We start from the raw sequence: 15,068 nt of genomic DNA, 5'->3' as shown, positions 1-15,068 counted from the left end.
TACGGTGCTCCTTAATTTGTACTTTTATTCCAATTGCCTCAATGCGATATATTTTGTGCTTAAAAGACTTATTGATCACTGTACAACACTTCTCTGCAACAAAAATATAATTTTAAAAAATTCTCCCTACAATGTTTTAAGGGCTAAACATTTCTTCTGGGTTGAATTATTATAATTTTTAGTATTATATAATTGATCAAAACAACTTAACTAGTTCACACATTTTACTGGGAATCCATAATTTAATGAGATGGTTTTATTGCTCATATAAGTTAGAGTATGTCATCAATTCTGTTTTTCTTTTTTGATATAAGCATAAGAAGTCATACTTACATTAATAAGCAGAGAGGAAATAAATTGTCACCCCAGTTTTTGAACATATTCCTGAATAAGATTAATACATTTTCATGTATATAAATTCTACATCAAAAGGAAAAAATCAGAGCGATTTATTGCCAATATTTATTTTTAGTGAATGATTTATCAACTAAAATTTTTTCTTTAATTTTATTGAAACCAAATAATTTTGTTAGCAGCCACCTGACTTGCAAAACTTTTACTGAACAATCATTGTGATTCCTTTTCTTTACACCAACACCAATAATTCAAAATTCTCTATTTACCACCCAAAGGTTTTGATACCACAGAGCAATGCACTATAGTGAAGTACAGGAGGGGTGAGAAGTAGGTTTTTCTTTTGCCAAGTGGGAGAATGTAACTATAAAAGGAGGTTGGGGAAAAAAAGAAAGGAAATTGTATATAGTGCCTAGACATGGTTAAGTTAGTGTAGAGAGTGGAAACAAAATTGAGGATAGAAGACTGATTGCCTTAAAATTCTATATATGAGCTTAAAATTTCGGAGTCTTCAGGTACTCTCAGAAGTACTTGTTTTCTAGTTGAAAGCCCACTAGCACAAAGCCAATTCCTTGACAAGAGACAGGACGCTCAAAGAAAAGCCTTGGCCACAAGATGTCACTAAAATTCCACATTCTACTCTAAGGTGTTACCGCAAGCTTCTTTCCTTCAAAATAATCAGCAGAGCATTTGGATTCTAAACAAAAGGAGAATTAAAGTCTCCTTGATTCCTTCTTAATTTTGAATGAAAAATATGTGATGGGGGAAAGAACGATGATGAAGAAAGGCAAGGTAGTTTTGTGACATTACCTTACGCGGAGGCCTTTACTGATTTGTTTTTAGCAAAATGTAATGCAATACATTAAAATTTAATAGCTTAAAATAGGTACTCTAAAATGGAACTTATAAAATAAACATTTTACTAGAATCCCCAGAAAATTAATATTTTGTGAATAAAAATAAACCTATCTTTTAAAGCAAATTTACCTTAGAAAATTTAATGTACGAATTCATGCATCTCCGTAGTTCTATGCAGCCCCTAAAACTTTTTATAATTCAAGTTCACTTATTTTTGAAAAAAATTAGCCAATGCTTATTCAAGAATGATGTATACTTACAGCACTCTGTAATTTTAATGTCTTCAGAACAACATTTATTACAGTTAAAAAGTAAACTCATCACTCTGTAAAGTCTAGCAAATGGGAGTAGAAGTATTTTAAAGGCACTTGTCTACAACTCTTGAGACTTCCCCCAATGTGCAAATCCAAGGGCATCACAACTGCCACCTTACAAAGACTAACCTAAAAAATGAAGACATCAGAGCATGCCATCTGAATATAGGAACAAAAATATGATGTATTTACCCACTTACTAATTATGACAATGTAAAAAAGCTTTATTTTGGCTAGGAAAGAACAACAAATACAAAAATAATTTCATGAAAATCCCCCCTCCCTCCAATATATAGTATAAAAACATGTCCTTGCTCTTGTGCTTCTGGAAAGACTTCCTACTGATAAATGATGTCATTCTGAAAATACTAGTACTTGCTATTCATAGAACATGAACACAAGAAAATCATTGCTTTTAAAGTTTTTTCACTCCAGTACTGAAAATGTTCCAAACTTTGGGTGGAAAGTAAAAGATAGCGAAATGATCTCTGACAAATGCCAGAATTCTGGAGTTATGAAAACAGAAAGTGCATTGAATGGTTGCTGAAAAATGCAGGTGATGATTTCAGTTTGTGTGAAAAGGTGATTACTGCTCTTTTTTTCTGTAAGTAAGAACAGTAATATAGAGTCTGGCTAGCATAAGGTTTTAGTATACAACTTGATGAGCCTCTAAAGGAATAAGCAGTTTTCTTTTTTCCCATAATTGTGTTCTGTTACCATCTTCATACAGAAAGAGAAAACTTGTGATTGCTCTGATATTCTAAGAATAGGCATGTGATTTACAAAACTTGTTTTTCTGATTGATCCACCTATACAATTCTTCTTCAGTTATATACTTTCTTTCACAATAATCTTCAACCTAGAGTCACCAAAAGAAAAACCTACATGCAGATGGTGTTAAATGGGTTCCCAATCTGTCCTTTGTTTTCAGCTCAAAGAAGTATTTTTCATGTTTTATTGCAGTATTCGGACATGATTTTAATTAAATACCCTCAATGTATTATGTTTCTGCAGTATACCAAGAAAATGAGATGGGGGATGGGAGTGGGGGTAGGGATGAAGCTCTGTAGAACTGAGCCATCTCTAACAAGAGCTGTGTAATCTTAAAATAATCTGATTAATTTGCCATTACAATTCACGTAACAGACCTGGAGGGATGTAGCTTCAAGATAGTACATAGACTGGTTGATATGCCACTCAAACAAGGCACCTAAATCAAAGAGAAGCCTTTTACTGACATTAACAGTGTTTCAAAAAAATGTTTTTAATCTATGATCTTATCTCAAAACCATGTATGAACACCTTTCTTCTTAATAGACAATATCAGAGAGAAAGTCTTCTAACTTCCTGCCCAGTTTTTCATAATTATAAAAATGGTGTCGACTTTAACTGATAAAATTTAACTGTATTTTCTATTGCCTTAAACACTTGAGTCAGCATCTTAATGGTTTATTATTGATACTTAACTGCTGTCTTTTAAGAAGGGGATGAGTTGATTGACTTTTGTATAACCCTTTTATTTACCTAACAACCACCTTCACTGCTGCCCAAAAAGCTGGTGTTCCATCATTACAGATCACAACACATCCTTTTTAGTCATCACCAAAACTTATTTCCCAGTGTAATCTTCTTTTCTATATTCATGCGTTTTGGGGGATGAACAGAACAAGACATTGTTAAGGACTCTTCACGCATGTATTAATACATATATGCCGAATAATGATTCAGACACTTCACATCAGTGGTTCTGTCTGCTAAACAAAATACCCTCTACACATGTGATAGGAATTGCTCTTCCATGATGCAACTGAATCATGCAATTCTCTTTTTGACAGATCTTTTCTAATAGCTAGTTTTGTAATCCCTCTGATTTTATATTATTAATGCTGTGATTTTAGAAGCTTCTCAGCAACAGTATCTTTTTAAATTATTACTGTTACAGACTTACTGATATTTGAACCAAGTTACAAGTTCAGACTGACATGTAAGGATGCTTCTTGGTTCTGAGGCTAATGTGCATTATTTCTGAAGATTACACCTGAAGATGCAACGCAGACAGAAAATGGACATTATCATTAAGACGAGATGCTCAGTATGCCTAAGTCCAAGTGATGGATCTAAGGCAAGGACCCTTCTGAGGTAGGGTGACTGAACTAAAGTGAGATGGCTTCCTGCCACTATGTGCTTGGTGGGCTGTGTGCCAGGTGTATGGGATAGTAACTGGCAACAGTGTCTTATACTTGGTTTTATTTTAAGGAATGCAACTCTGTATAATGCTTCTGTAATTCTGAACTCTTTCCCACCTTGCATGACATATTCTAAGCTGGGACGTATTGGTTTACAATTATTCAGGAAAAATGAAATTATCTAAATTAATTTACCGGAGAAATCAATGTGCTTTAAAAATAACGGGAAAACTTAGATGGCAACGTGCAAATATTTGACAGGCCACATGTAACTGCCCTGTGGTGAATGAACTGCAGGTATTCATCATTCCCCTTTCTTATGTAGTTCAGCTAACATCACACTCACAAAATCTTTCATAACAGATTCTAATTCTGTATTCACACTGAAGTTTTATTATTCACATTATGGTATTATTATGAATGGCATTATTTGTTACTATTTTCATCCTGTTTCAATGAGTCATATTTGTGAATTGAACCTCATATGTAAGTCAACCATAAAATACAAGCAAAAGTTAAAATTAATTGGAAAGCACACAGTGATGAGAACCATCCTGTTGACTTCATGTTGACTGAGGTAAATTGACCAATACAGTCCTTGTTACATATGCACCTCATGATAGAACATAATACTGTTAAAAACTTAATGAAGTTTTCCTTACACTTAAAACTGGCAAAACATGTGTTCTGTGCATAAAATCTGCAAAACATATATGATGTGGAAAAAAATGTTCCAGTGTATTTTTTCCCTCTGAAACTCCCAAACTATTTACCTAAGATCACCATTCTTTTAGCAGCATTGCTCTCATCCAAAAGTTAGGATTTTATCTAGAATTCAGATTAAGCACCAAAAGATGATACTAGTTACAGCAGTAATAAGGGGATCAATGAGAGATCACAGAGAAACACTTTCTAATAAAATAAACTTTATTAAATAGTAAATATTACTTTATACAAATAAAATGAGAAAAGCTTAAGAAACCAGAAGATATTTTATGTATCATCTTCTGTTAAAATATCTACTACATAGGAAGTGCTCAATAACTCTATCAAGTTGAAAGAAGAGCATTTAAGAGAAAATACTGATATATTATTAAGTTTCTCAGTCCAAAATTCTTGTGCCATCTTAATGTTATCAGAATTTATAGCTTATTTATTCTGCAATTTCACTTAAATTCCTAGAGAGTCTATTGATGTTTAATGATTTTATAATTGTTCTATTACTGGTTCGACAGCATTAAATCCCCTGACATGCTTACTTTCTCTATTGCAATCATTTCTGTACCCTAAGCTCATTCTACCATAAAGCTGTACTTCCAATCAGTGCAGTCAGTACAGGAAACTTTCTTGTCTTTACTAAATAAATGTTTTCCGTTTCAAACTTCCTAAGGTAACTTTCAATGACTTTATGAGCAGTAACCATACAGGGCCATACTTCCTACAGAAAAATCCTGTCCCAAACCTGCCATTTGTCTCCAATGTCACTCTTAAATATTTGCCAATTCCCATTACTCAGTCTTCTTGAAGGAATCAACTATATTTGATTATTCTTTATCATCTTTATTTTTACTGGAGATTACTGCATTTTATAATTTGGCCTTCTGTCAACAACTTTTGACTAAAATGTGCTGCTTAAAATTTAGTTGGGAAGAGTCACAAATTAGTAAACTAACAATAACATGCTAAGCCTAAAAAAAGTGCTCTAACAAATATTAAGAGGAAGGTCCACTTGGTCACAGAGGAGAAAACAAATCATTGAAGCCAAATCATCAGAGATGAAAATGAAGCAGCCACAAAAGAAGCTGGGGAAAGATTTTTATAGACAGATGATATACACAAAACTCCTACTAAAGAGAAAAAAAATGCTTAACCTAGTTGAAGAAATTTCCAGTTTTTAAACTCAATTTCAACCAGTCCTTTTCTACCATATATTAACAAACCATCTGCAACATCAAAAAAATTAAAAGTCTACAATTTTTATAGATTTTCCTTGATTTACAGTGGGATCATGTCACCACAAACCCATTGTATGTTGAAAACATCCTAAATTGAAAACTCATTTAATACAACCTATTGAACATTCTAGCTTAGTGTATCCTACCTTAAAAATGCTCAGAACACTTACACTGGCCTACAGTGGGGCAAAACCATCTAACATAAAGCCAATTTGTAAGTGTTGAATATCTCATGTAATTTACTGAATACTGTACCGAAAGTGAGAAGCAGAATGGTTTTAAGTGTATAGGTTGTTTTCTATCCCGATCATGTGGCTGAATGCGAGCTGCAGATGACTGCCTCTGCTCAGCATCATGGGGGAGTACTGTGCCCCTTATTCCTCGACTGCGAAAAGATCAAAATTCAAAGTATGGTTTTCACTGAATGTGTTGTTTCACTTTTGCATCATTTGTAAAGTTGAAAATCAAACCATCAAATATTGGGAATGTGTGTACTTGCCAAGACAGCAGAGAACTAAGCAAGCACAGGATAAATACAAAGACTACTTAGTAGATGTTGATGGGACCAAACAATAAATGAAAATGAGTGGAATCAAACTTAGATGGTGATGAAAACCAGGGTATGAAGTCTGGACTTTATTTTGGAGGTAATACAACACAAGTGAAAGTTCTGAGCATGGACGATATGATGAAAGCTGTACATTTTAAGGAAATTTTAATCTGTTACAAATAGATAAAAAATAGTAAAGCAAAGAAATAAATTACTAAAATAAGTCAAGGTTTAGGTAAAGAGTCCAATTACAGCAGCAACTGAAACAGAAAACAATACTGATATGCTACATGTGGGTGTGTGGTAAGATATTCAATGTGTGAAACAAAGACTATTATGAGATTGAAGGCACATGGTGTCATAAACAGAAAGAGAAGAGGATTAGAGATCGTGGTAGGAGAGTGAGTTCAAGAAATTTGAGGTTAAGTTTTAAATAATATTTCCTGATTATCTTTATTATTTTTCACAAGTAATACCATAATTGAACATTCTGCATGTTTTCTCCAAGTGGTTTTAAATTACTACATGAATAACTTAAGAGGTGTAATTTTTTTAAGAGTATACAGTGTACATTACATATACATACTGAAGATAATCAGTCAAAAGGATCCATCAAAAACCTACTATATTTAGGAAGCAATACGGTGTGGTTACAAGGTTCTCAGTTTCAATCTAGGCTCTTCCATTAAGTCTGAAAGCTTGGGAAGTTACTCAACCCTTTCTCTTGTAAAAGAGGGATGTTATCAATCTCATTTAGAGGTCCACAGGACTGAATGAGTTAATACATGCACCATACACACAAAAGCAACTGGCATATAATAAGCACTCAAAATTTAGCTATTATTTATCTTGTGCGGGGCATAAGGGGGAAGAAGATTGAAAAAAAATAGAATCACCAGTTCCAGGAATTTATCAATTTAGGGAGGTAAAAGTGACTTACATGTAACAATCTGAGAACTATGATATTAGTAAAGTAAAATATGAAAGATTAATGCAAACTTTCTGGTGTTACTAAAATTTCTTACTGGGACTAGGTATTCAGCCTTCCTTTAGTATAAAAATGTTACTTTGTGAAAACCCAGGAGTATTTTCTTGACTGAGTTTGCCATTTATAAGTTGACTAAACAGAAATGGTATTTTTTTCTGTTACTTGGTATCTTAGTTAATAAAACACATTAAATATTTTTGGCATTCTAGATACTAACAAAATATCCCAATGTAACCATTACTTCAAGATTTTTTATTTTAACAAAAAAGGATACTTGATGTGTACCATTACTAGGCTATGGCAAATCAGCCTAGAGCAAATAAAGCCCAGGTAGCCACCTGGTTTCACTAACCAATTAAAGTTGACCCTAGAACGACACAGGTTTGAACCATGCGGGTCCACTTACATGTGGATTTTTTTCACGACTTCTTGAAAATCTGTGACAATGTGAACATTTTTTCTCTAGCTTGCTTTTTTGTGAGGATACAGTGTATGACACACATGCAAAATGTTAACTGAATGTTTATGTTTATCAGTAAGGCTTCTGGTCAACAGTAGTCTATTAGTAGTTAAGTTTTTGGGGTGTCAAAAATTATATGTGGATTTTCAACAGAGGTCAGTGCCCCTAACTTCTGCATTGTTTAAAGGTATTTGAATTATGTGTAGAGTGTTGTATTCTTTACTACTTGACTCCACATACTTTCCAAATACCAGCTAAATGTAATGAAGCAAAAGAAACATAAAGCTGGGATGTTTGACATTCCTCACATAAACAGAGCAACTGGTGTAGTAAAAATAGAGTTCAATCTGCACTGTGTTTCTGGATCTTCTCAAAGGCCTGACCAACCTTTAAGCTTCCTGAGCAAATTTCACTTCCTTCAGATCTTCTTTCTCTGAAGCAGTAAGTATATACACTTCCCCTATAATGGTTTCTAGTTAGTAATGGGGCCTTCTAGTATATCACACTATGACCTTGGGCTTTTTAAATTAACTAAATTTCAAAGGCAAGTTACAATTTCCCCCAAATGCTCAATTAGTTTGGGGCCTGAAAGTTTGTGGGTGTTCACATGTGAATTCAGACATTTTTTGATAGGATCAAAAAACCACTGATAGAACCAAAGATATAATCTAGATACACAAAATTCTTGTATACAGTATGTAACCTGCTTCTGCTCATTCTTCGACCCATTCAAGATAAATATGAGGTCCTACTGTGTGCCCAAGCTATGGGGATTCACAAGAAATAAAACACAGCTCTAATCTTCAAAAGAGATTAAGTCTATCAGGAAGACTTCAAATTTTTAAAGGTGAGTAAAAGAACATGAGAGCATTTGAGCATTACACAAATTCAAACATCCAGTATTGAAGGTAACCATTGGCAATTTCTACCCATCCTGAGCATCTGTATTAGTATTTCTGCAGTACGTGACACCAACAGCACAAAAAACCAGATGTGAATAGTTTTTAATTTTACCCTTTACTTAGGATATTAATCAAGTACCTGTCATAAGGATACTTGAAACTTAAGAAAAAGATATACTGGCTTTAAGTCTAAACAATACACTATTGTTAAGACAGATAAAAGGGATTTCCCTCCTTTATTAAGTTCTTATTTTAGGACATCAATTTGTACTCCTCATAAGAGGCATGACATTGAAAGAATAAAAAAGATGAATTTTTTTCCTCTTGCTTCCAAACTTCCTATCAGTCACAGTGGACGATCACAAGCAGTGTTAAAGGTAAAAACATAACAGATACAGTGCCTCATCAAAACATTTCCCAACTGAGTTTGTTCCAAACTGCATTTTTATAAATTAAAATTACCACCTAGATCCAGGATCAGCAAGTAGCTGCTGGATGATAAGGAATTTAAACTTTAAGGCAAGTATGTATTATCTGGCAACTTAACTTGGTGTTAATTCAAACCTTGTAAAACAAATTAGAGGTGAAAAATCCTAATAATTTTATGACGTAGGAGTCTGTCTATAAACATGTATATATATGTATGCCCATATTATAATTTGTGGTTATTTTGGTCACCTCTTCCAAGATCAATCAAGAGGAAAAACGGATTCATTTAAGAGCTGGAAACTGGGCACACCTTTTTAAAAATGTCAACAGTATGCTTCCTTTATCTGTTGTTACAATAATTGCTCTATAGAACTGTTAGCTGAACACTTAGGTAAGAATAAGGTCGGAAAACAGCACTTATTGCTCAAAGTAGTCCAGAAAACATTGCAGATTATATAATATTTAGATTGGCCTACAGTAAGTGACTGAAAAAATGCTCCTCAAACTTCAAAAGGCAAAGTAAATTTTTCTCCACCTGCTAAATTACTGGACTTTTTGCATAAGAATGTCATTCAAGTTTCTAAAATAAGAACTTTGAGTTTTCATTAAACACCTCTAAAATATGTTTTTAAACAATATTGTCACGAGACACCTTCGTAAAATTATCCTGATTTAGATAAAAGTAAATGAGAAACTTAAAAGGGGAAAGCCTTGAACACTATTCTTTCCCACATAAAAAGTACAGATATTAGCACACCTTGACTAAGTAAAATGAAAATATTACCTGGTTTCTAAGGCACACTGTTAGTTAGACCACCTAAAGTGGTATTTATTTGATGAACTGTATTAAGCTCTCAGATCATTTGCTGCAACTCAGGTAGAAAGAGGCAAGTATTCATGTAATATGCTAGTCTGTAGTCAGGAAAGATGTTTCAACTAAAATATATCAATCCTTGCATCTGAAATCACTTAGACATTTCTGATGTAGTATTCAGAAGAGTTTCTGTATAGGTTTTTAGACAGACATACAGTGCTCAATGCTTTAGAGGATTAGGTAAAGTCAGTTCTCTCTTGTTCAGCAATGCCTCACTTCCACTACACAAAGTTTGGTCTCCAGTTCCACTATCCAATGCCTGCCTTACACTAAGTTGTACTTCATTGGTACCACATAAGGTGGTAACATTATAAAAGGCCTCTAAATCACTTGGTTCAAATGTAATAGTTGGTTTCATTAATGTTCCAGGAGCAAGGGAACTCTCTCCAATAATTCTCAGGTTGATAAATTTAATTTTCCAAGTATTCTCCACAAAAGGACAGCGGATGAGTCCAAAGATTTGTTCAAAAATGCCAAGACAAGTGTTCCCTCGGTGGACAGTCCCAGCAACTCCAACCATAACTAGACCATGGGGAGAAGCAGCACATTTCAGTCCATGGGAATCTAGATTGGGACTGAGAAAAAGATATTCTTCTTTCACCAGTGACAGCAGACGAAGGCTCACAATTTCTGCTCCATGGTAGTCTATCACATTTTGTTCAGATGTACTGTAATAAAACCTAAGCTTGACATCATGCCAGAAGTGCTGTGGCCCCCATTCATCTTGAGGTGATCCCAGAAAAGGATTCTGGGAATTAAGAAGTTCAAAGAACCAGTGACAAAATTCTTCTCCCAATCGACGAAAATCAACTTTTTCAGCTTTTTTATCTTCTTTCTCATGCTGCTTAAGATAAGTATAAAACCAAGGTTAGTTCTCATATACATGTTTCTATGTAGCCTGTTCCAAAGCTAAGTTTTAATGTACTGATTACAGCAGAAAGTAACTACATATGAACTCACTGAACCCATCACGCACAGCAAAATTTTTTAGAAAGGGGAAAAATCATTTTCGAATTTCCCAGCTTACACACCTGAAAATTCAGCTAAGAAATTAAGATTTAATAAAGCCTCTTAGAATATGAGCATGAACAACCAATAATGATCTACATAAGCATTTTCTCTTGATTGTGGCAGTGGTTTCAAACTGTCAAAACCATCAAGCTGTGTGCTTTAAATGGATGTCCTTTTCTGCATATGAATTATATCACAATAAAGCCAATAATAAATAAGCATTTTCCCTATCTTTAGAGAGAGATTTATAATATGACTGAAATAATTTCCTACATTTGGAATATTATTTTTTTCCAAAGGAAGTATTACTACAAAAACATATCTGATAAGCTAGATTTTATCCATCTATGTATTCCAGAGCATAGTTCCTCATTTAGATGGTAAGAAATCTTGTACTTAGTATCGCTGTTGCTGAATATATTAAGCACTGTGCTCAGCACTTTACTGCTATTTCCTCCTATCTTCACAAGCCTTATGACATAGATCTTATCATTATGCCCACTTTATAGATGAAGTACACAGGGTTGAAAAGGTCAAGTTATACTTCCTCAAGTTCATGAGTTTGATGTCAATGTCTTTTTCATTACATTAAGAAAGCTCTTGGAAGATCCTTTCCTTATTTGAAGGTAAATATCTCTCACCATAAAACATCATTAATTCAAACTATGTGGTACATGGTTAAAAAATCTGCAAATAGCCTACAGGTTTATTCAACCAATATATACTGACACGACACGGTATCTAAAATGTACAGTGAAAATACAAAGTTATAAAACAGCCAAAGTCAACCAGAGGAAATCACTACAACAGGGTATTTCCAGCTAAAAAAAAAGAAGTCAAATACAAAAATTACTTCTTTCATGCAATTTTTGCAAAGAAATCTTCAAAATGAGAAAGGGCTTACAACAGTATTCTTTAAAGTGGAAAAAAATCACAGAAAATTAGAGATTAAATTAAAATTAAATTGATCCTACAATTTATCATTCTCTTTGAAAACCCAATAGTGCTCATCTGATAAGGTGATAAAAACATTTTTCCCCCACACAAATCAATATAACATTTTATAAACATAATTAAATATTAGAAATATATTTTCTTAGGTGCTTTACTGGTCTTCCTTTAGGATGCAAACAATATATAAGTAAAGCTAAAATTGTAAAAAAAAGTATTATTAATCATGTTACCGCTGATTTAGGATCAAAGAGTTTCAGACAGAATTATGCTTCAGGATATAAGATCTACCTTACCTGCTGAAAGACCCTAAGGTCCTGTGTCTTAACTGGCTCTGGTGCTTCCTTCAATTTCAACTGCTTTGTCCAGTATTCCTTTGCATGCTGAATAAGATTGTGTTTTTCAGTATTTGGAGGTATAATAACTCCCTGCGATGCCAAGTACTTAAATATGACTTCTCGGTGGACTTTTTTGCGTCTCAAAAGTTCTTCTACACTTTGGCTGTACACTAATATCGCATGAATGGCATCTAAAAGGAAATTGCAAAGATTAACAGAAAATCATGAGTCACATGCAAATTTGTGCAGGGTCAGCAGAAATTCTAAGAAGTAATATTTATAAATTCTTGTCAAGGCATTATTGCTTTTGCCTAAGATAGCTGTCATCTTTAAATACCAGGAAGAGGGTTGTCAGGTTTTATGTTTTAAAAGTTTCTTTATGCTTTACACTTTCTTACCTAAATTTCTTTTTCCTTTCACTTCTCATAAAAGATGGTGACATTTTAGCATTTTCTTTTAAGAACGGTGTTTTAAGAAAAAATTTGAACCTGAGAAAAAAATCTTTTTTATAATTTATATGGACATCCATATATATTATATGTCCATAATAATGGACATCCAATTGACCTAAAGTCATTTACAACACTTGTAAATTCTTCTTCTAATTTAAGAAATTAAACAGACCAAAGATTATTTTTAACATGCGTGAGGTATACAGAACAGTAAAATGAACTCCCATATACACATCATTAGCTTAAGACATAGGAAATTACTAGTATTTTTGAGGCCCTCATTTTATAGCTCCCTACTCAACACTATTCTCTCTTCCTTCTCACCCATTGCAAAGGGAGCCATTACCTAAATGCTAACCTTTGTAATAACCTTGATTTTTTTATAGCAGTACAGCATAACTATGTATCCCTAAATAATATAGTTTGATATTTTTTGAACATCCTATAAATTTAATCCATGAATATGTAGTTTTCTGTAGCCAGCTTTTCATTTAATGTTTCTGTGATTAGATTAAGCTATGTTATATATGTTGTTCTAAGTCATTTTCAGTGTTGTACCATAGTTAATTGACATCACTGTTAATGATGTTAACAAGGTACCTTTCCGTTTATAGACTTTCATTGTGTGTGTCCAATTATAAACACTATATCTGTCGACACTCTCAAAAATGTCTCCCAGAGCAGAGGGGCAAGCAGCGTGGCATGAACATCAACTGGGAGCTTGTTAGAAATGTGGAATTTCTGGGCTCACCCCCAGCTACTCAATCAAAATCTGTACTTCAACAAGATTCCAGAAGGATTGACTTATAGGCACATTCAAGTTTGAGAAGCTCAGGTCTAGAATATGAGCCTAGGCATATGTAAATCTTCCATTTTAAGAAATAATGCCAAATGTTTTCCCAAGTTCGAATTTACAGTCTTCCAGCAATTATTGTAAGAGTTGCTTAACATGATCACCAACAGTTTACATGTTTAGTTTTTGCCAATCTGGTAGGCAGAAAAAAGTGTTTTTGGTTTCCATTTCACTGCTTTCTACAGAGGTTATTTTTTCATATGCTTACTGATTTTTTTCCCTGTCTGAGAAATGTCTCAACATTTTGTACCGGAAAGTTTGCTTTTCTTACTTGTTTTTAGATCCACCATCAATAAATCCAGCACTTCTATTAAAAATGTTACATTCACATTTATTCAGTTAGAAGGTGATTATCATGTAAAATATATATAAATGCTGAAGAACTACATTAGATCTAATACTATTTTCAGGAGAAATTGTTAGGAATTCCTTTTAATGTTCATGGTTCGAAGTTTCAAAGAAATGATTTTCTTAAATGGGAAAAATGTGAAATCGACTTTTAGTAGGCAAATAGTTTTCAAAAGCTGAATCTTTTGTAGATACTTAAGTCACATACTAATAAAGGAGTATGAAATTTTCACATTTTAAAGTAAAATTCAGCAAATCTAAAATAAAACTACCTAGGTGATACATAAAACGAAATAAAAGCGTAAACTACGCATTACATTTGCACATCGCTAGCTGCAATCAAGTTCACTATTAATAATCCTTTAAATCTACTTTACCGAAACGTTTTTGGTTCTAAAAATAATGTATTTCTACTACATCTCAGAAAAAATTTGTATCCAAAAAGACACATGGATTCAAACTATCTACTCTCATATTACAGCGATTGTTACACCTACGTGACTGAAGTGTTTATGACATAGTCCCTCAAGCGGGAAGAAAAATACCTGAGCTGCAGCTGAGGCTCCTCAGATAGAAACTGAAAACAGAAAGCTCCCCAGAAATGTTTTTAAAGGACTCTTCAGGTACCCTGATCCCTTCGAAACAAGCATTTGCCTATTAACACTCAAAGGCTAAAACCTGGAAGCCGCGCCGCTTCAGGGCCACCACCTCCCCTTGGGGGCCTGGCCCGCAGGGCCGCTCGAGGCTGCGTGGTGGTTCAAAGGCCTCGGAGCGGCGGCGGTGGCCGAGAACGCCGAGGGTTCCGCCTAAACGCGGCGCGATGCCTGCGCCCGGGAAAACCTCAGACCTCGTCTTCTCCTACGCTCCCGCAACCTGGGATCTGCGTGAGGCTCGGGGCGGCCGCCCTGCGGGAGAAGGGTCAACCCTTACCTTGGCGGTCCTCAGGATGCACCAGGCGGTTGGTGACGGTGTCGCATAGGGCCAAGATCTCGTCGTTGTCCAGTAGGTCGAGCACGTTACGACAGCCCTCCATCTCTTGGCAGCTGAGCCCCGACATTTCGACCCCCAGGAGGGGGGAGAGGAGGACGCCAACACCGTCTCCCCTTCAGGCCCACCGAGCCAGCGCTTTAGCAACAAACACCGGAAGTACCTTTCCTGTTCGCCGCCAAAGGGCCTCGGGTATTCCGTACCCTTGGGCGGAAGTGATCGCCGTCGAGGTCAGTCAGAAAATGCGAAGCTCGATTT

The 15,068-nt window shown here is 34.7% G+C and overlaps 1 protein-coding gene across 2 annotated transcripts; it reads right to left on the bottom strand.

Moving 5' to 3' along the window:
- Window positions 1-787: 787 nt before the first annotated feature.
- On the bottom strand, window positions 788-15,066 carry C1H3orf38 (chromosome 1 C3orf38 homolog). 2 transcript variants are annotated; one of them, XM_036898942.2, is made up of 3 exons: window positions 14,754-15,066; window positions 12,129-12,361; window positions 788-10,714 (listed from the first exon to the last, which is right to left on the bottom strand). In XM_036898942.2, the coding sequence occupies exons 1-3, from the start codon at window positions 14,878-14,880 to the stop codon at window positions 10,031-10,033; spliced, it is 1,044 nt and encodes a 347-aa protein (XP_036754837.2). In that variant the 5' UTR covers window positions 14,881-15,066; the 3' UTR covers window positions 788-10,030. The 2 variants fall into 2 exon arrangements, with proteins under 2 accessions (XP_036754837.2, XP_036754846.2); XM_036898951.2 differs by having other exon boundaries at window positions 788-10,711.
- Between the last annotated feature and the right edge of the window lie 2 nt (window positions 15,067-15,068).

This window comes from Manis pentadactyla, chromosome 1 (assembly GCF_030020395.1).
Source record: "Manis pentadactyla isolate mManPen7 chromosome 1, mManPen7.hap1, whole genome shotgun sequence".
In the NCBI taxonomy this organism is placed as follows: Eukaryota; Metazoa; Chordata; class Mammalia; order Pholidota; family Manidae; genus Manis; species Manis pentadactyla.
Note: the sequence above shows the minus strand (reverse complement) of the source record. Positions and strands in the feature narration are given on the sequence as shown.

Bases quoted from the DNA above. Each gene is read 5' to 3' on its own strand.
- C1H3orf38 (XM_036898942.2), bottom strand. From the start codon at position 14,880: ATGTCGGGGCTCAGCTGCCAAGAGATGGAGGGCTGTCGTAACGTGCTC. The intron at 12,362-14,753 runs GTAAGGGTTGAC...ATTTCCTTTTAG, and splicing joins GCATCCTGAGGACCGCCAAG to ATGCCATTCATGCGATATTA. The intron at 10,715-12,128 runs GTAAGGTAGATC...ACTTATCTTAAG, and splicing joins ACCTTAGGGTCTTTCAGCAG to CAGCATGAGAAAGAAGATAA.